Source organism: Anser cygnoides, chromosome 5 (genome assembly GCF_040182565.1).
Source record: "Anser cygnoides isolate HZ-2024a breed goose chromosome 5, Taihu_goose_T2T_genome, whole genome shotgun sequence".
NCBI classification, from domain to species: Eukaryota; Metazoa; Chordata; class Aves; order Anseriformes; family Anatidae; genus Anser; species Anser cygnoides.
Window position 1 is genome coordinate 22,510,154 of NC_089877.1, and position 22,189 is coordinate 22,532,342.

At 33.9% G+C, this 22,189-nt stretch overlaps 1 protein-coding gene across 5 annotated transcripts in view; it reads left to right on the forward strand.

Moving 5' to 3' along the window:
* STRN3 (striatin 3) overlaps positions 1-22,189 on the forward strand; it is a 61,833-nt gene that overhangs the window by 29,232 nt on the left and 10,412 nt on the right. For 2 of the 5 annotated variants that reach the window (XM_066997259.1, XM_048058654.2), the window contains exons 8-10: positions 5,205-5,315; positions 11,966-12,106; positions 17,667-17,800. In XM_066997259.1, coding sequence (XP_066853360.1) covers positions 5,205-5,315; positions 11,966-12,106; positions 17,667-17,800 — 386 coding nt within the window. The remainder of the gene's footprint in view (positions 1-5,204; positions 5,316-11,965; positions 12,107-17,666; positions 17,801-22,189) is intronic. The other 3 variants (XM_048058656.2, XM_048058655.2, XM_048058657.2) reach the window with 3 other exon arrangements.

Consider the following 22,189-nt stretch of genomic DNA (forward strand, 5'->3'; position numbering starts at 1 on the left):
CTAGGGTACTGAATATTTTTTTTATACCTGAATTAAGTTGGCTTTCAAATCTGGATTGTTTTTGTTTGTTTCTGATAAGGAGCTTTAAAGTTTTTGTTCTCAAGTTAAATGAATTTCTTCGGTGTGCTTGCAAAAATGAAGATGGGTGTATTTAGATTTTTTGTCTGAGATTTTTTTTAGATGTTACTGCTAATGTAACTTCCATTAGTAGAATCAAAAACAAAAACAAAAAAAAAAAACAAAAAAAAAATAAACAAAAACCAACCACAACCTTTTATACTGGCCCAACTTTTTATTTACTTACTTTAATTTAGAGTGCATAATAAAATTAAGCAGATTACTAATTCAATGTGAAACGAAGCAAAATGAGTTAAGTAACCTTCAGAAGCTCTTAGAGCCTACACATTTCAAAAGAAGAAACTGAAAGGGAGAGAACTTGAGTAGGACAAAGAATTAATGAAGAACAGTGTCATTCACATTTGTCCTGCAATGGGGAATTGACAGTTTCTGGTCTGTCAAACAATTTTGTGGTTTCATGCTGTAAATCTGTAACTGTAAAGCCAAGAAGTGCCACTAGATCATCCTGTTTGACCATTTTATGCTATTGAGACAGTGAATTTGTTATACTTATGGAATATAAATACCTACAGAAATCAAAATACTGGTGCATCATCTAATCTGGATTTTGCAGGTACCAAGGATTAGTAAGTGTTCTGTCTTGGAAATTAGTATCAGTGTTAGTCACCTTTATTTTTTTTTTTTAACGCTCTTATTTCTAGTTAGAAGATGAAGCCAGGCAAACTGTAACCTTTTGTTTCAGTAATAACTGCCTAGATTTAGAAGTGCTGTAGTTGGCTGGTGTTGTTCCCCTTTGAAGGCTATGTTTTTTTTTGATTAGTTTTTTAGTCATTTTTTATTTAGCCAAGAGGGCAGATCCCTGAGTAGGCTGTGAAGCAAAGGTTCTGATTGAATTTGCAACTTCCCTTCAAATACTGAATGTTGCAAGAAGTTCTGTTTCTAGAATTAGTCTCACCACTGTTGCATATAGAAGGAAAGATGACTTGATGCCCTCATTCATGAAAAGATTTATTGATTTTGTCACAGCATACTGCTGAAATTTAGTATACTAGTTTGACCATTTCAATTCCAAGTATCCGCTTTCCAAGCCTGTTATATCTCTGTCATTTTTAGTCAGCTACCCAGAATGCTGGGGTTCTAATTTAGTTGAAATGCTGACGTTGCGAGACAAAAATTTTCAAACTTGTTTTCAAGTTGAGTTGCTGTCCCAAACTTTAAATAGATTTCTTTTATTTATTTAAAAATCAAATTGACCCACAGTGCCTTTCAGAGAGCAGTTTTGAAGTGTCTGTTATTATAGTGTAAGTGAACCCACAGGAAGCAAGGCAGAGCATTTTAGGAGTTCGTGGGCACTTGTGACAGCTTTTTTCTGACTAGTTTAACCACAATAATTCTCTTGCTATCAAACCCTTCATGTCTGAGGCAAGGAAGCAGGAAATGCACATAAACCTGCTTCCATCTTAAAAAGTACATATTCTACATTTTGCCCCATTAAAAAAAATCCATAAGTTTTCCAGTTTGTACTAACTCACTATTTAAGTGAATCAGAAGACTTGCTTGTAACTGCATGTCAGTGAATGCAGCTGTTATTTCCTTAACCAGATGCTTAAGGATACAGTCTATCAGGTCTTGGGATTGTGTCACTTCTTTAATGATCATTGTGTAAATTTGAAATGCTTCAAGACAATGGATTTTTTATTACCTATCAAAAATAACATTTCAAGTGTTGTCCCACTTAAATGCCTTCTAAAAATGATAGGTTGCCTGAACCTGTCCCTGTTACAGCCTGTCCCATTATTTTGAACTCCACGAAACTGCTATTATTTGAAATCTCAAGGCCCATCCATAGATTCATTTATTCATTTATTAGAACTTCATAGAAACAAATACTTGTCATTCCTTTCTAAACAATTGTAGCAACCACCAATTTTAGTATTTCAGTTATAATTCATTCTTCTCTTTCGGAATGTGAATAGTTGCTCACTTCTATTCTCAGCTTTTCTTCCTATTTCAGTCTTCCCTGTCAGTGGCATCGTCCTATCATTTCTTACTCTTGTGAGGATTTGGGCTCTCTGATAAAAAATGTAAAGAACCAATGTTTAAATGTATATTTCTTTATAATGCTTTCATTTAATGTACACAAATCAAACTTCTGATGTTTAGACTCTAAACCTATTGTCCAGTCTTGCTTTATTGTTACTTTCAAAGCTTAATTAACCAAGTACTACTTGCAAGTAACTCCAGATATGCTAAAATTTTTCATCACAAATTTGATAATTACTTTTGCGCTATTAGAGACTTCTGAAAAGCAGCCAGACACCAAGTGTGGAAGTTTTTTTTTCTTCCTATAATACAGCTTCTTATGAGCACATTCTCTTTTATGAGTACCTCATTTAATATACTTGGAGTCTTCAGTTATTTTTGGGTGTCGTGATATAAAATCTTACGAAACGTGACGTTCTGTTAGGAGCAGTTCATCTTCAAAATACTGAAAGATGAGCAAATTCATGTGATGTTAAATAAAGTATTAATGTATACAGCACATTCAAAAATGAATGTATGTTTTCAGATTAAAAATTTAGAAATGCTTTGTGGTGAAACAGTATCAAGAAAAAGCTGCATATGTAAGTTCTGTTTCCTTGAGCAAACGGGAATAAAAGAAATGTTACATGTTGTTGCATAGTATGTCACCTATTACAAACATTACATATTATGTAGTCTTTTTATCCTACTTGTGATTTTTGTCTAACATGTTCACTGAATTTTTCTTCTCTATGCAACGCAGGAATTTTGTTTCCTGGTGGAGCATGACTTGGAGAATTACCGCCTGTGCCCAGAATTCTGGGTGACAGAGTGACTGGAATTCAGTCTCCTGGGTCGTTTTTTAAAATAGGATTTTTTTTCCTCTTCAATTTTTTTTCCACTAAATGGTATTGACTAGTAGTCATCCTGGATCCTCTGCACAGTCCTGGTGGCAATTTAGTATGAATTAGAACCACTACAGGCAATTTGAGGAAGTTCAGTACTAGAGGAGATTTATGGAAGAGTCTAGTTATGTGACTTTGTTCTGAAATACGTAGGCATAACTGAGAGAAATATTTTAATATTTTCCTAAAAATATTCTTTGAAATTAATTTCAGAGCTTTGCTGATTAATCTGAGGTAGTATTTTAACTTGTTTTCTATTTCTGACCTACATTTCAGTAGCCAACGCTACTTTTTTTTGGAGTATTTATGCCTGCAGACATATGTTTTCCCTGCTCTCTGGATGAGCCCAGTTCCTTTAAATTCTTTGATAACTCACTGTTGTTTTTCTTATCTTCAGACATTTCCTAAACTTTCAATGTAGTGCAGAATAGACAAACTGCTTCAATTTTGTCACCACCATCACTGAATTATGTGTATTCCTGGTTTAATACATCATACTTTTTTAAAACATACTAGAATGTTGTGGCATTTTGTGACAGCATTACATTGTTGTTATATATGTTCTGCTTCTGGTTCAGTTTAATTCTCAAATCCTTCTCTGCAGGGCTACAACCTGCCTGATTGTTTTCCTTCTATTAATGTTGCTTTGGATTTTTTCCCTTTTCCACTGAATTTCCTTTTTTTTTCCCCCTGTGGTTTTGTTTATTTTTGTTTGCTTGCTTTTCTGATTTCCTTCCTCTTTTTTAGGGACATATCCTCTGACATGTTTCTGTACCTCCTATTTCCTGAATAAGCAGTATTTTTCTGTCAGTATTTTGACCCTGTACTCATAAAGGTTGAGGCCTTTCTGTTTGCAGTTTGGTAGTTGTAGGTTTGGTAGTTGTAGCTGTGGTTTGGTATAAGAGGTAATAATTCCATTTCCCTATCCACAGTTCTTTGTGGACGGTTCTAGAGACTTTCACGTTGAACTCAGCTTCTTGCCTTCTTGCCAGTTCTGTATTCTACCTCTTTGATCAAGGTTATTTCTTTGTCATTGATCTGCCCTACCTGAATGATGGTCTTTCGTTAGATGCATCAGTATCCTAGAATATTTTCCCATTCTTTGTCATGTTTTGTCTTGAAACATTTGTACTTTATAAAACCAAGGGCAGTTAGTTTAAGTTTTGCTTCCTAATGCTCATTTCTTTTTCTTTGCTGTATACAGCTTCTCTTGCGTACTTCTATGATGCAAATAGTTATAATATCAGTAACTGCAGTTTTATGGAGACACTGATATCGTAGGCATAACTGGAAGTTGGGAACTGAGGAACCTCGTTTTATTGTTTTGTCTAATATCTTTTGTGAGTGTAAGCTTGACTAGTGTGTAAGCCAAATTGGGTTGATGCTTAGTTGTTCTTTATCTAAAGTCCTTCTGCAAATGTTACATTTACCTTATCTTAGAAACACGTTTATGCTTTTCCTAGTTCAGTCTTCCCAGAAATGTTTGAGATAGTTTAGAAAGGTGAAGACTTGACTTTTTGTGGATAATAAATGAGTATTAACTACTGTCAAACAGAAAAAGACAAATATTCTAAAATAACTGCGGAATGTGGTATTTTCTAGTGATTATAATGTAATTGCTGAAATGCAATTTATTCACATTTGTGAATTAATTTCATCCATCTTCACGTGAAATGCTGTATTTGTAGGCTTGTTCCCCTCTTTATATGTAGGATCAAGGTTTCTTGTGCATGTAGAATGAGTGCGAGAGGATGCATGGTGGTCTTCATGAATAAATTGGCACTGACTTACTCAGCTTGCATTTTCATGAGTAATACAGCATGAGTACTTTCATTTGCTTATTCAATACTGGCTGAATAATTTCTTAACACTGTCTTTCTAAAGATGCAGTAATTGTTTCTGAGCACCAATGAATTTTTGTGTATTTTGAAGTATGTAACATGAAGTTACTTATGAAGCTTAATTTGTTTGCTCCTTAGTAACAAATTAACATACAGTTTTCCAAAATACAACTGATATTAAACAGTGCCTTGGAAAACTGAAACAAGATTGTGTTTTGTAAACTCTAAACTGAGACTGCACCTTTAAAGATTTATTAAGAACTTTTATTGATGCTCTTATACAGCTATTATAGTAAATCGCCAACAGCTTGCATTGCCAATTGCTGTTTTTTTTCTTTTAATAATATGCTGCATGTAGACAAAGATGACCTGTCCCCAACTGCTGAGGTTTGGGATGTAGACCAGGGACTAATAAGTAAACTGAAGGAACAGTACAAGAAGGAACGAAAGGGGAAGAAAGGGGTAAAGAGTAAGTGCAGATTCTGAATCTTGTAATGCAACGCTTCTTTGCTTATTTATATAGAAGACTTTTTTTTTTTCCTCATGAGTTCTGTTTTATTTATTTATTTCCATTAAACATTGTTTTCTGTAACGGGGGCAACCAACTTTAACTTTCTAACTGCTGAATGTGAATGTTGAAACCTATATCTCCAGCCATTTACTAGATGGGACAAATGTGTTGACAACACAGAAACTTAAGTAGGTAAAAGAGAACTGCTTTGTAATGGGAGTACAAAAATAGCAAACAATTTACATTTTGGGGTTGTTTCTACTCCAGAAAGTTTGCTGAAAGAAAATTTAAGCTTTCTCCACTTCTTAAAATGAAATAATGTAAAAATGAAATAATGTTTTGGGTGTTGTGGTGTTTTTTTTTTAATCATGAGCTTGAATCAAGCTATAACTGCTGTTTATGGTCTTCTAATTACTTTAGCAATCTAAGGCAAGATGAGAATGGAAGAAAAAAAAAGGCTTGTAATTTGATTAAGTTCTTTTGCGGCTTTGTTTATTATATAATCTTTATTTTATGATGTCCTTCACTGTTCTGAGCACTTTGTGTTTTGCTTAATGCCTCTTTACTCTTTAAGAGTTTTCAGACTGGCTGCCCTTTTTGAACTATGTTAATCTAGACTTTAAATGTTAACTACATATTAAAAGTTATTTTGTAACTTTTACCATCAGCTCTAAAAAGTTATTAGTGGCAAAATGTTATTAAATTAGCATAGAGAAGATCCCTTGATAGCAGGTTTCTTATTTTGGAAGTATATTATTACAGTTTCTAGCTATATTTAGTTAAAAGAAAAAATAAAACCTGTATTTGAAAAAAAAAATTATGTGAATATGTACTAACTAAATCAGGTGGTAATTAAAATATAACATTTCATAAAGAATTCTGTAATTCATTAAGATTTGAGATTACTTTAAGTTCTAACACAATTCAGTTGGTGCATGTTGTTTTTCAGCAGTTTTGCATGACTCTCATGCATGCATACAGGTGTGCACACAAATATTTTTTTTGCCAGAGTATAAAGATATTTTTATTCAGTCTTTGGTTTGATTTTTAGAATTTATGTTAGTTATCTGGATGATAATGCTCATTTGACATGTAAATAAGCATTTGACAATCAAGTTCACATGAAGTATTTTGTAAGGTTAGAAACCTCCTATTAATATTAAAATGTACCTCTTATTTGAATTTTTCTTAGTGAACTTCACCTTTTAGACTGTTGGAATGTGAAATCCACATTTTAGACTACATTACGTAGTAGCTGCATAATAGCAGCAAATGTTTTGATTTATGGGGAAAAGTATTTAGGGGATTTTCTTACTTCTCTTAAAATATTAGTTCCTTTGGGATTATCTCATAGTGAAAGTTCTCAAAACTATACTTTTGATTCTAACTTTTTCACTCTCCCCATACCAGGTAGCATTTTCTAGCTTCTGCAAGGTGAGCAGCTCTAAAACAGTGACAAGTAGTGTTGTTGTAGGAGTATAAATAGAAAAAAAAAAAAGCCATTTCCAGGTCTCCCTATTTGTTTTGTTGATATTATTTGGGCTTGTATAAAAACAATTTCTTTCCTGCACTTATATCTTACTTGGCTGCTATGCAATTAAGAATTTTCACAATCATTTTGTTTACCCAATTTGTAGCAGTCTTACAGCTTCCAGAAGAGGAGCATAATCCTCACCCATTAGAAAAAAACAATGTTTTAGTGATCAATAGTGTTGATTAAATTGTTAGACAATCACTTAGATTAAGTAGTAATTATTCTGTCTGAAGTGTTCAGTTGCAAAATTGAAAAGGTTAACGTGTTTCTTTCATTCTGCTTTCCTGCAGTTGCTAGAAACAGTAACACGAAATTTTGCACCATGAATGATATGACATGGTCGTCGTCGGTTATTATTTGACTTATATTGTCTTTTGACAGTGTGTGTTCCTCAGTCAAAACTTAAGTATTTTCTTCATCTAAAGTCATTTTGAAATTTGGATATATTTGCATAAGAGAAATAATTAGGGGACAACTGTGTGTCACAATGCTGTGAGGTGATACAAGTCACTGTTTAACACTTTGGTTGTGGTTTAGTTTTTTGTTGTTGTTGTTTTTAATTTTAATTATATTTTGGGAATCCCTGAGCTCGTATTAGTAGTCTTACGGGTTGGTTTGTGGGATTCTGTAGTTGTCAGACCTATGACAGTAATTTCTAATTAAAAATTGACCTTTAAATCACTGGGGTAATTGAACAGCATAACTCTATACACAATAAAAGTGTGTTCAGGGTGGGACATGTGGCCTTGCAGTGTTTTGAGGGCAGACATTCTAATGGGTTTTACTGGACCAGCATCTGGTAACTATTCCATAATATACATTTAGACTGTTTTATTCATGACAGGATCTGTGTGGCCCTGGCCCAGGTATATAGTAACTTTCATTCCATTTGTGGAGGTTAATAAGGGAACAGAAACTGATGTAATTTATTTTGATACTTCTGTAGTTTGCATTCATATGCTTTCTGCTGGGTGGAACACCGTGATTTAGGTTGTTTACTGCTGACACACACGTCTTCATAATGTAATTCCTGCTCTTTTTCCTTCTTTCGTTTTTGTTATCTGGCAGAGTAGTCAAAGTATTATGTGGAAGTACTACTTCCGTATGAAAGGAATTAAAAAAAAAAAAACCAACATGCTTTAATTACATTACCTTTGTAATATGATCAGTAAAATAACCCTGGCTATTGAGGTTGTGGGATTTTTTTAAAGACACATACAGTATATTCTAGACTTAACTCCTTATTTATCTATTATAATTAGGTTTGATTTCTTCAAAAGTGTTTTCTTACAATCTTACCTTTTACCCTAATACGCTAAATTTAAGGTATTAAGCTTTTTGCCCAAGTTGGGTAAAATGATTTTGCAGGCAAATCAGGTGTTAACTGTTGTTCAGATATCATTTCTCAAATTTTCACAACATGATTGTGGAAATTGTGCATGTCCAATTTGATACAATTAGATAAGACTAGTGTGTTCTTAGCAGTTAGAAAAATAGTTTTCACATCTTAAATTGTATGTTTAGGTAACTTTAAATGGAGGTCCTTTTACTGATGTTTTTTTTTCTTTTCCTGGTCCTTGGCAGTTCTCTCATTCCTTCTGCTTTAGCCTAATTGTTCTGTATTTATGGAATGATTTGGATTTAACCATCTTGATTGCATCACAGGTTGATGCAGAAGGATCACTGTTAGATTCTGACTATTACATCTTGGCACTAATAAAATGTGTTTGACATGTCAGACCACAGTTTTTTTGTGCTGAATATTTGATTACCTTTTTTCTCTTTTGATCTCTGAAGGAGATTCTAGGTGTTCTGCTTTTGTTCTAACAGGTTTATGTTTACTGATTGTTGTCTTTCATCCTGAAGACTAGAACATAGCCAGTTAGTGCACTGAACATAGCTGCTTATGCGGAGTCAGCACATTCTAATCCTTAAAGATCTTTGTAACATCTAGAACACTTCAACAACGATATGCAGGCACACTTAATAGAAAGCAGAAATCTCTATAGTCTTCTGTGGTGGTCTCCCAGTCATGAGCATTGACATTTTTTAGCATGAAGTAGAGAGTAGCAGTTTGAAATGGCATCTGCTCCTTTCTCCCTCTATTGTGTGGTGGATTGAGGGCCATTCTGAGGTGAATGCCTGAAGGACAAGAAGTGACTTAACTTGCTGAAGGACACTTAAGGCAAGGTTGACAATCCCCTAAGTAGTGACATACTAAATAACTGGCTGGCTCAAGATAGCAGTGGTTAGCAGAGTGAGCAGGACTACTGCTAGTTACTTCTCCAGAGCACGCTCTGAGACAATTTTCTCATGCCCTTATGTTCAGGGAGAGAGCACTTACAAAAGGTGCTTTCAGTTTGAATGTGAATAAAATCTCCTAAGTTATTTTTTGGCATTTTACCTGAACAGTTTGGGTTTATCAACATGAAGACAGATGTGTTTTCTTCTGGAGAGCAAAGAGTATATCCAAGTAGACAGTTCAGGGTACCAGTTGTTACTTTCATCATGCAACTTAGTGATTGCTCTGTAATATCTTCAAGAGTATATCAGCTGGTGATCACCATCAAGCTGTCAGCTTGCTGGCTGACAAGCAACTGGAATAGAAAAGACACAAAAGCAAGCTCTGCAGTCTGTACAGTTGAGACCTTTAAGAATGTTGAGACCTTTAACAATGTCTTTTATAAACATCTCACCTGCTGACTGCAATTAACTGGTACACCTTTGAAATGAGATCTTAACCACATAAGTTTAGTGGCTATTGGAAAAAAGTGTTGATGCATAGGAGATACTCCTCGTACTAGTGAGGAGGGACCTCCTTCACCTCCTTAGTCAGAGGAATCTTTTTAGATCTGTGCTCTTCAGGGCAAATACAGCTCTTTTCAGTCTGTTTATGTCTACAAGAAGTGATTAGATGATATAGTAGGTAGATCATCAAACTCTGTAAGCTGAAGTGCACAAAAGGACAGTAACACAGTCAAGATTTAAAATGCAGTGTAACTGTGGGCCAGCAAAAATTTAAAGGTCATTTCAGTTGTATAATGAGGGATGTTATTTTCAGGACCTCAACGTCTGTGGTATGGTAATACCAGTGACTGTACCATATACTTTGTGCCCCCTACCCTCCTGATAGCTGCTTCTTGTGCTTTCAAATCTAACTGCAATGAAATCTTTTTTGGTCTTGCATTTAGAGGAAGGTCGCGTGTTCCTGTTAGTAATTCTTTTTGCAATAAATTTTTATCAGCTTTCACCATCTCCTCCAAAACTCAAGCAGGTCTCTTTATATTAATCCTTGCTTTACCATCTCTGTCTTTCTTAAGGGAATAATATTGCTTTACTTCTGGATTTATTTGAAATGATTCTACATAAACATTATAACCAGGGAAGAAAACTTTAAATATTTCATTACCTGAGATTGTAGGTTTCTAGACTCACTAATATATGGGAGTGAAATGAAACTTAACCATTCAAGAAATATGTTCTGTTGCATAAGGGAAACTTTTGGAAGCCATCTTTTCTTCAAACAACTTCTGGGTAGCAGCTTTCATAGACTTAATGGAAAGACTATATGTTCCATAAAACAAAGTAAGAAAAATAACAGAAGTACAAAAAAAGTATAAGGAGTTCTAGTTTGTTTGGCAAAATTAGTGTGTTTTATAACTATTAATGTGAATAGTTATATGACATCCTTCTTGGCCTATGCATGTAATGTTTTTGCCGTGATTCCACTTGCAGAAATACTTTTCATTGTGATCCCTCTGTGCATTATCTACAGAGTATTCAATTATTGATGGATACTTATTTTTGATGACATGAATTTTAACCATTTTTTGTCAAAGTAAGATCTAAAAATCTGAAATGATCAGGTATTATTTCAGTTCTGCTTTTGATAAGTGATCTTTTATTGTAGTGTTTACCTTTTGCTATTTTATAAAATGAAGGCTCTGTTTAGTTTGTATTTTTTAAGTGGCACATCAACTTGGAGTGTAATAAATTGCTTCCTAAAGCTTACTTGATCAATAATGCATATGTTAGAAAGTTATTTAAGTATTAATATGCCCTTTTAAATGTAGTAAGTATTTACACTGTAGTGAGTGTAAAAGAAAAATATGCTCCATAGCAGTTTTTTTGAGGGGTCAGTGTAGGTGTGCTGTCTTCATTTTTGTTTAAAATGTTCTGCAGTATAACTGCCAGCAATACCTGCAAGGGCTTCCTTATTGATTAAAATCTGGTTATGTCTTATATCATTGTGGATTGTTTTCTTTAAAAAGAGTCTATCACTGAAATTTCGCATAATGGTTGAAGACTTTTTTTAGTAAGAAAGCTGAAAGTTGAAAGCAGAAATGAACTTAATTAAAAAGTTTTTTTTAATTAAAACATACTATTGCTAGCCGGTACCTACATCATGAATTTAATGCACATAATTCAGTATGTTTTATTTCTTGTGGCATGCTTATATAGTAGATGTGGTATACATCTGCAGTTTCATATAGTGGTGGAAGCATGCTTAGCCTTGTATTTAATAAACATTTTATATAACTTGAACGCCATTCAAAAGCAGGGAAAGTTAATTGTTTGTTGCACCCCCATTATGATTTATCTGTACTTTTTCCCTCATTTGTAAACTTATTTTTTATTTGCACTGTGTTTCAATGTTAAATTGTTTAGTACAGTTAAAGTTCTGTAATACTATTAGCAAATGTTTGATTCATATGTATTTTGTTTAGTAATTATGTTCTTTTTGATGTTTGGCTTCTCACAAGGGATGTAAGATTGAGGTTTTTTTCTCTCCTACAGGAAATTATAAAATAGATCTGCAGAACACAAAGCAGTTATTCTTTGATTTGGTGAATTCAAACTGTTTGCATGCAGTTCTAGATCTAATGCATTTATTTCTCTTGATTTCCAAAAGATCAATTTTATTAATATACAAAGGAACAAAAAGCGTTGTATTTATTTGAATGAGGTCCCATTAGTAGTTGTTCTTGTTTACTTAGTTTAATAGATTTTTAGACTTCTGTCAAGTCAAGCGGTAGCAATCAAATGAATTTTTGCTGCTGACGTTAATTTACAGGAGTCAACAGGACAAAACTTCACGACATGATAGCAGATCTTGGCGATGATGAGATACCCCACATCCCTTCAGGAATCATTAATCAATCTAGGTCACCCTCTTCTAGAATGACTGATCATGAAGGTGCAAGAGCAGAGGAAGGTACAAAAAATTCAGCTACTTATTATATTACAGGAGATTTCTTCTAGAAAGCACACACTGTAACATATGTCCCCTCTATAAAGCTTAACGGAGTTGCAGATTGCCACATCATTATTATTTGCAGTTCTTCCCAAATGGTTTTATGAGACTACAGCTTGAATCCCAGTGGCTTATCGTAACTGACCTTTCTTATAAGTATTTTCAAACAACTTTATGTACAGCTGTGTGTTCTGAACCTATTCAGTATTAAATCCATGTTTGCAGACCCAATGTTAGCAAAACCTTGTACAAATAGGGTGTTATTGATTGGTTGGGGGAAAAGGTGAGTATTAAAACTTGATACGCAGTTTGCATTTTAAAGTGAAGTTTAAAAGTGGTTATTTAAGCTTTGAGACTAACTTGTCTCTTTTTCTGCAAGGTTAATGTTTGTTTACTATTTTTAAATTCTCTTGTCCTATTTTACATAGCATCTTTGCATACTTAGGATATTTGTATACTTTTGGGATTACCTTAAGCAATGGAAGTTAGTGGCAAATGATAACCTAAATAGCCCAAAATCTTGTTACTCAGCTTTTTGCCATTTTCAGTTTTAAGGTTTTAGTTTTAAAGCAATAGATTTCATTGTAGTAACTTCAAGATGAGAATAATGTGGTGTAAATTATCTGTCTTCTACTGGAAAAAAAAATAAATCACAATAGTCCACCAAATGCAAATTTGGCTCTTTTAGGATTATCTTTGACCCATAGACCCTGGTATGGTATCAGCTATCCTAAAAGTCAAAACAATTTGCATTTTACTGACACTGCTTATTGGTTCTTCTGTTCTTCCATAATCCCTGCTGTCATCCCACCCACTCCAACTCAAATTCCTGTCCCCAGACAAGCAGAAAAATTGAATTTTTTTCAGGGAGACTTTCTAATGCTCTTCCAAACTATTAAGTGTCTTTCAGCCTTCTTTTTACTGCCTTTTTTTATCTTTGTTTACATTTACAGTTTAAAGATGCACCAGTATCAAATTCACCTGTAGAGTGCAATTGGTGGAAAAAGGAAAAAAAAAAATAAGAAAAACAAACAAAAAAAACCTACTACTGGTGAAGTTTCACCTTGCTAATACATATGTGCATGTATCTTGCAGTATCATTATAATTGTGGTGTGATAGATACTGGAGAGATACCAGGCTTCTAAGTACCATGTGCTTTATTGTGATGCTTTGTACTAGGCATTTTAAGTAAGACTACTCTGGCTGTGTGAAGGTATTACGGGTATGTTGACCCTACAGTTACAGGTCCCTCAGTCCATAGGCCATACACGTTGTGCAGAGGAACGCATTAAGGGCAAGCTATGTAACCCTCATCTATTTAAGAGGCTTTATATCTCCAGTCATATGGTACACAACATTCTCTCTGAAGAAGTAGGTAGTAAATTTGAACATGGTAGCACAAACGCCATACGATACTTCAAATAAAGATCATCTAAACTATTCTCAAGTAAAGTGTGCCTTCAGGATTGTATTTCCATGCTACTTAATATGCTCATATATTTTCAGTTTATCAGTTCAGTTTGTCGAGCTTTATTCATTAAGAGCAGTAACAGGAATATACAAATTACTGTATGTATTACGTGTAGTTTCTGCATACCTTTCAAAGTGGAATAGTGGAATGTAAATTTTACTGTTTGGTCAGAAATTCTATCCTCAATGCTATGTGGCTCTTTAAGTCTGTCTTTTTATACCAGATGGTGCAAAATTACAAGCAAGCAAACTTAGCGTAGTCTTTGTATTCTTTCTAGGTCTTTTTTTTTTAACAAGGGCAAAGTAGTTCATTATCGTAAGGTGCTGATATTGCTCAGTTTTTTATTCTGCTATGTTTTAAAAGTTAAGGTTTTTTTGCAGACAGCTTTACGCATCAATCATATGTCCTCTGGGGCACACTAGCCTAATGAACATTACCAAGCTGTTTTGTTCTTATGACTGTACATAACGTTTATGCTACACTCTACTTAAAAGTGTTCCAGTTCTGTTATGTATTGAGTGGTTGGTAACTTTATTTTCATGTATAGAATGAAGTGTTTAAGCTCACTTGTTTCTTTTTTTCCTGGTGAGGGTTAGGGGGCCAGGGAAGAAGGCATGATTCTATTAGAACTATGGTTCTAATTGGCTGGGAATATCTTTTACGTTTCTAAAAGTTAATTTATGTTTTTATTTTTTTTACTCAAGTGCCTGGTTAAATATGGTGAGAAAATTGTTTTGCTATAATTAAATTTTATATTTTCAGCTGTAAAAAATTGGTGTTTTCATCTTGCCATATTGCAAGATCTTCAGAGAAACAGAATGAACTGCAGCATGTTTCTTCATCCAATATGTTGTATAGCAAATTACTGTTTTCATGGGTTCTTGTTCTTTTTGATCATACATAGACTGTGGGATTGTTTTCTGTCAAAGAAAAAAACCAACAGTAGTAACAGCTAATTGCTTGGGTACTTACTGCAACTTTCTCTGTAGTAGGTGTTAACTTTCTGGAAAACGAGATCAGATGTCCAGGTCCTGTAGTAGACAACAACATCATGTGTACATAGATACTTGATTAAAGCAGTTTAATTCTGTACAAATATTACTGGTTGAATTTGACTTAATTGTATATGATGTCTAACTTCAGGATAAGAAGGACAAGCAAATACTGAATCATTGCATCTTTTCACTTAGTACAAGTTTCTTTTTATGCAAAACTTATCATTTTTATTTGGTATTTATTGGTTGCAAACTCAGTTAAACATACGTATGATATTAGGATAGAAAAATATTCTGATTTTTACTAAAAAGCATTTGATAAGTAATTTAACTTTATCATTTGCATATATTTATCGATGTATCATTTTTGGTATGCCCAGGTGTGAATCTTTATTTTTGATAGCTATAACTTCATGCATCTTCTGTTGTATTACTTCTCTGCTGTATACTTAAAAAAAAAAAAAAAAAGGAAATCCCACAACTTGAAATACTTTTGACATTTTTTTGAATGTCTTATTTAAAATATTTTTGTAAATGAGTTAAACTATGTATTATAAACATTGGCAGCTTTAATGTTGAGAAACACATTTCTGAATTTTGGATAGCATTAATTTTGAAGCCTTAAATAAAGGGATGTTCACCTCTGATACAAATGAAGTTTGACAGATTTATGCATAGACTCTTACTGTGGTATTGTTTTTCTGTGGTAGTGCTTCACTTTTAGTATAAAGCATAATTTCATGCAGGTTGATCTGCTAAGCACAGACAGCATTAATGTGACAAAGTATTAATATGTCAGATTTAGGAGTTGATTTAAACCCTGTGGTCCTGTCCTAAAGATCAAATAAGACTCAAAAAGACTCACAGCATCACAACAGGGATGGGAAGTGTCCTCAGGTGTCAAGTGAGTGTACTGTTTCCTTTTCCCAGTGATCAGCAGCTCTGTTACTATAAAGACTTGGGAGATTTGGCTTGTAAATGTATAGTTGTACTTAGGAGTCTGGGACCTTGTCAGGATAGTGGAGGTGAGTTGGTTTTGGAAATTCCAGATTAAGTATTGGGATCCCTTTTTTCCTTCCACTTTCTTTTCTGTCAGAAAAGAACCAGGAATATTGTAGTGTCTTAAGTAATTGAGGAGGAATATTATTCATTTGAGGATTTTGTGGTTTAAGTTAACCCAAACAATGTTTATGATGTTATTTTTTTTCTTGCTTCATATAAAAATATTGCATCTCCTTGTCAGCTCAGACACTTCTAGTAAAACAACAATCTTTAAAAATTCTGAGCTCGTCTAGTAAGCATGGATGACTGAACAACAATGACAAAAAAAGAATCCAAAATAAAACACTAGGTGGAACCATGGAAAATAATTTGGAGTTTTCTAGGAATATGGCTTCTTTTAAAATGTTTGTGGCTTGGAATAGACTGTCAAATGGAGCTTTCTAGTAAAATACTAACAAAAATTAAAAGCTTATATAAGGGCATGGTAAGCTATTTGGGATGTGAATTTAATGTATTCTGAGTCAAGACCTTTGCGTGGGTTGTGAATCTTTTAAAGAGACAATTGTACACAGAATACTGCTTGCTCTTTTTATGCAATTGTACACTTTGTGTTGTGCTAATAAGGTTGTGTTTTTAATAGTGTAGTAGTGTTTCCAAGTATTAGAGTCTGTTTTACTCTTGAAGTGCTGTTTTTGTCTATACTAAAGTTTATCTATTGATCTGACTGTGCTGGCTCCTGTTTGCACACCTCTGATTGCCTTAGCAATGGTATCAGGCACCTGTAATTTAGTCACTTTTCTTCAGCTGCTGTGGTTATTGTTCACATAGTGGCAGTGTAGTATAATAAAGATGTACTTTCAAAAAAGGAATATATTGATTATTAGTCCTCTTGTTTGGAAACTTTCTGTAATGGAAAAAAAAAAGGTTATGGACATTTTTCAGCTCTGGAAGCTTTATGTTCTGTGAGCTTCAGGGTTTTTCTGAGAGGATTAAATCTGAGGAGTGTCATTACAGTGAGACTATAACTCTGTATTCTAAATCAGTGAAATCTAAAAGTCAAGGAGAATTAACTTTTGAAGGTGTCAGATAAGATTTAGCATTTTTTTTACAGATGTTTGCACTTAACTGAAGTTCATACTTTGCTGAAGTTTGTCTAAAGTGCTCTACCTTTCAAATGTCCCAATTTTTGTGCAAAAAGGAATATTGATAACTAAAAGCAGCTTTTAATAATATGCTGGAGTATAACAGTGTTTAAGCATTTAGTAATATTCCTCACCAGTAAGTTGGTATTTGTTAGTATTGTAGAAGCTGTAATAAAGGATTGTTGAAGATTGTAACGAATATGGGTGAATGTTTAAAATTTTATTATTCAGATGTGAGTTCAGAAGGAATGGTTATACATAACTAGTATTTATTCCATTCTAAATGGTAATTAACAGAAACGTTAAATATTAATTTGGGGAAAGCACAGCTAACGAAGGTAAATACCAGTTGAGTGTATTTTAAACATCTAGAATCCAAATCCCTGTTAAGAAAGAGGGAATTCATGAATAACAGATGTTTCCTTTTTTTTAATCTGACAGCTGAAAGTAGAAGAGATTTTGCAGGAGGCTTTTAACTTCTGAGATAAAAGTATTAGTCATGCAAGTAGAGATGTCTGACTAGTATAAAACACAGAGACTTATTTGCAGATGGGTAGAAAGGCAACGTGGTATAGTGAATGAAGTATAATGTGGAGACCTGGGACATAATTTTGATCTTGCAAAGTGATGTCAGTCAAGTCACTTCATTCTTGTGACCTTTTTACATATAAAAATTTGTCTGTGTAAAGTAAGTTGAAATCAAATGTCAGAAATGATTAAGAATTGTTTTTAATGTGTGTTTGCACATGTGTGCGTGTTGTCATGCTCTGTTTTATTTGGTATGTAGTATGTAGTGCATACAAGTTCAGTTCTAAACTCTGCTTTGCCTATAAGCGATGAATAATGCAGCTTTTTATTGAAAATTAAATTATTACATTGAGACTTAAAGAAACTGTTTTGTTCTTTGTAGCTGAGCCAATAACGTTTCCATCTGGAGGAGGCAAGTCATTTATTATGGGTTCTGATGATGTTTTGTTAAGTGTACTGGGCCTTGGAGACCTTGCAGACTTGACAGTAACAAATGATGCAGACTATAGTTATGATGTAAGTGCAATTTTATTTAAAATTCTTTATACAGTTTAATGTAATCTATGATAGTTGCTCCGTACCCCCACCCTGAATATGAAGAGATGCGGAGAACAGAGCTTTTAGTAGCAAAAACTTTTGTGGGAGGAGGAGGGAGCACCTTGTGAATGTGCTAAGTAATTTGGGAAATCCAAGTTAAGTAAGATGACTTGTTTATTTTCTTCTTATTTAATTTTATTCATTTTTTTTTCCACTGGGGGGATGTGTTACGACATAAAATGACTTCTTAACATGAATTTCTGTTAAAGAAATGGCAGTGATACACTGTAATGGAGTGTTGAGAAGACATGGCATAAAACACAAATATTGATGTTAACGTCTTTGCTCCCCTCTTCGTGTTTATATACAGTTAACAGCATAGAATATACATTGTTATATATTTCGGATATAAACTTTTAGGGAATATTTTTATTATTATCTTAAGAGTTCTGAGATTCTTTTCACCATATTAATTAAGCTACTACCAGTAGTGTTTTCTTGAATTAATATTGTTTTCATTGGCTGGTAAATTTGCCTGATTAGGGAAATGTTCAGGTAAGTCTTACATAATGTACTGCAAAGTGTCTTGTGTTTTTTTTGGTTTTGTTAAGGTACCTCACTTTGTTTCTATAACTTTTCAAGTTAGATGCAGTGTGTTTGTATTGGAAAACACTCTTAGGGTTTTTATTAAAATCTTAGAACCTGCAACGTGAAGAAATAGTGTTTATAGCTTTTTACAGGGCCTGAAAATACTTAAACTACACAGCTTTTACTTAATCATAGTTGTACTTCTGTATTTGTAATGGGTAGAAATATTAGTACTTCATTACAGCAATTAATACCTACATTTCTCCCTTATTGTGGGGTGTTGCATAGTTATATTTCCTCAATCACAAATGAAAACATTAATTATCTATCCTTCTGTTATTGAACTGTATAAAAATGAATGAAAGTACTTTTAAATACTTGCAGTATTTCCATACTTTTATATATTGTCTTGTTCCCAGTAAAGGTTAATCTTCAGTTTGTCTGTTTCATTTCAATGACGTAACACTTCTGAGAAATAAGGTAACTTAAAATCAAAGATCATTTTCAGCTCTTTGCATCTTATTCTTCTCAGGATTTTGCTTTCTATATAACAAAACCTCCATATGTAAAATGCTGTAGACAGGCATGAGGATCATGTGCAATGTGTAGAAAATAATACTTTTTAAAAAAATTTTCAATAAAATCTATGAATAAGTGGATATGGAAGTAAAGGTTTTCTGATAACTTTATTGTTGAACATGCTTTAAGGGTGCTTAAATTCGAAACGTCCAGAACTGGTGGTAAAATAGTACCCTAACCTGTGGGTTTCTGACCTGTACTGAATTCCACTGGGGATTATGAAATGGAGTAGTTTGGGTTTTTTACATAGTGTTTTATTTACTACTTTGGTTAATTTCTAAATTATCCTTCATTGAACGCTAACTTGCTTGGGAGAGAATATAAAGCAGTTCAGAATTTCAGATGAAACTACTGAACTTCTTAGTTTCTGTTGGTGGTTTCTCTTTGGTGTTGTTCCCATTTTACTGATGGGTATGTCAGAGTAGTTGGATTTTCAAAAGTTTTTCATCAAAACCTTTTCATTAGAGGTTCTTGATTTACAGCTTGGTTTGGGAGGTGTATGAGGCGATCATCTAATTCATGATTATCTGGCTGATATGGGGCACAAAAGATAGGAATAAGTTTTTCCCCTTCAAATTAGGTCACTCACCAAATAGGAATGAGAAGTGATTGGCTGTAACTTTAATTCATTTTCTCTGCTTCCTCTACAGTGCTCTTGGGGACTTTCACAAGAGTATCTGAAAAATACGTGGTGATTTCTGACTTCCTCCTATGTCAGAAAAGATAAACTTGCAGTGTCAAATAACACAGATGGAAAAGTTTTATTAATACTTTTATTTAAGAATAAGGCAATCTTTGTCCTGCTGTGGATCTAATGAGACTGAAATTCAGATGATATTAGTTCCCCATCACAATGTTTTTTCAGGTTAAAAATTCCTTCATAGTCCCTAATTTCTGAAGTAGCTTCCACGTAACTATGTATGTGCAATTCAGTAAGACTATTTCTTAGCCTGTACTTGTAATACAGTACTTGAAGAACATTAGTATCTTGCCTCTGTAACCCTAGCTGAAGCCACCTGTTTTTCCAGTAAGTCTTCAGATGAGCAGCTGATGTTAAGCTAAGTTAATGTTTAAGTTAAAACCAAAAAAACCACCGCACATTTCAGTAATTTCACTTGCATTTTGCTTGCAGTAGTTCCATACTCCTCAAATAACTCAGGTGTGAACTATTATAGTGGAAAAAAAACAACAAACAAAACACACACAAAAGACAACCTTCCCACCCTCCCAAAAACCACAGCAGGCCTCCACTAGCTTCTGTATATCACTCCTTGATGAAGGTCATATTTTGAAAAGGAGAGAATATGTGGGCAGGATGGGGATTAAATTTTAAATATTTAGAATTTTAACTGTAGCTGAATATTTTTCTGTATGGGAATATATTAGTGCACAAATTGTCCACAAGACTAGTCATTTAAGGTGTAGATACTGTAATAGAGTACAGTCATCTATAGTCATGTATTTCAATACGTAGTTTATAGTATTTATTTTAGTGCATGAAGCTGTTTGTACCCTGAGGAAGCGATGTTGTTATTAAATCAAATATTCCAATTAAATCATATAATCTTGATTCTATAGCTGCACAGGATGGTGGTAGTTTTTGGTTGCACATCCAAAAGTCCTCATTTGTCAGAGCATGTAAATTTGGAAATCTCCTAAGCTGCAACATATTAAAGAAAAAATAACATTAAAAGATTAAAAGACACTGACTACAGTTACTAAGTATTATTTTCTTATTTTTGTTATTGCTGTAGGTGAGTAGTTAATTGTGACAGTCAGAGAAGGATGCAAGTCTCCTTACTGTGCCATAAGGATTCTGTTGACTGTGGGGAAGAGCTTCCCTCCCTATGCCTTTTTTTTTTTTCCCAAGTTTGTTTCCCTGGTGGTTTGTAAAGCAGAATGAGGAGTTTGCCTTGTATTCCCATACAGACAAACAAAACAAAGGCAAAAACAATTCCTATTAGACTAGGTTGGGCGAGTATCATGAAGTAGGCATTTCCAATTCTATTTGTTCCTCTAATCTGTTTAGTGTTTTCTTTTTCTGTATGGTAAGGTTGATATGTGTTGTTGTTATTTTCTCTTGTACTCTAAGTTTCAGGAGATTGTGGTTAAGTGTTGTTGTTGTTTTTAGTGTTTTGTGTCTCCTGGGCTAGACATAATTCTTGTGTGTGTTTGTGGGGTGGTTGGGATGATGAGGTTGTTTCTGGTAGACCCTACTATTCCAAGCATTTGCTCTGTGGCCACTTATTGATCCAGGAACTAGGATCAAGCTGACCCCTCTTGGTCCTGTCCGCTGAAGTTTAGGAAAAAAGGGAGAAGGAGCTCTTAAAGCTGAATGGTGCTCTAGTCCATCTTCTCTTGATTTTCTTTAATTTCTGACATTTACAGTAGGACACAAGACTTTATGGGGCAGTGTTCCCATGCCTTTCTGTTCAGAGAGGCTTTTGATTTGCAATACCTTATAACATTGATACAGTATCACATATTACTGTTCTATTTTGCCCTGCCCTATTGTGTAGATCACATTTATTCTTTGTAATCAGCAAATATCTTTTCCAAGTTCCTTGATTGTGTTTTCGTGAGGTACACTTTTTTTTTTTTGAAATAGACTACTGTGTTTTTTTTCTTAGAGGTTACAAGGAACTCTGTTTTAAAGATGTGTTAGTTGTTCTCTTGGTTGCAGTAAGGATTTCAAGGTTCATTGGACGTGTGGACAATGGGAATTAAACCAAAATCATCTGTTTATATGTGTAACTAGATTTCTCGGAAGGTGTACATGGTATTTTCTAAAACAAGCACGATATTGAAATCTGTTTTAAAAACTTAAAGGCTTTAAAGCCATATTTAATATAGGAAGTTCTGAAAATTTGGTACCTTGCATTTTAGCAGATTGCTCTGCACGTCTGAGAACGAAGTTACTGTTGCAATAGCAGTTTTAAGAACAGCAACAAAAGACTTGAATTTTCCTTGTTAAATAAGGACACGTGTACTCGGTCCTGCTTTTATTGAATGGCTGTTCATCACAACTGTAAGAAAAATGAATGTGTTATGAGTGCAAATCTTCAAAGAATTGAGGTCTATTATTTAATCTGGGTTATAGTATGATAAAATTAACCATTACACATTACAAATGTTTGGCTTTAAATTTCTGAAAGCCTCAGTTTGCTACAAGTGCATGAGTTAGCCAGATAGATGAATGCA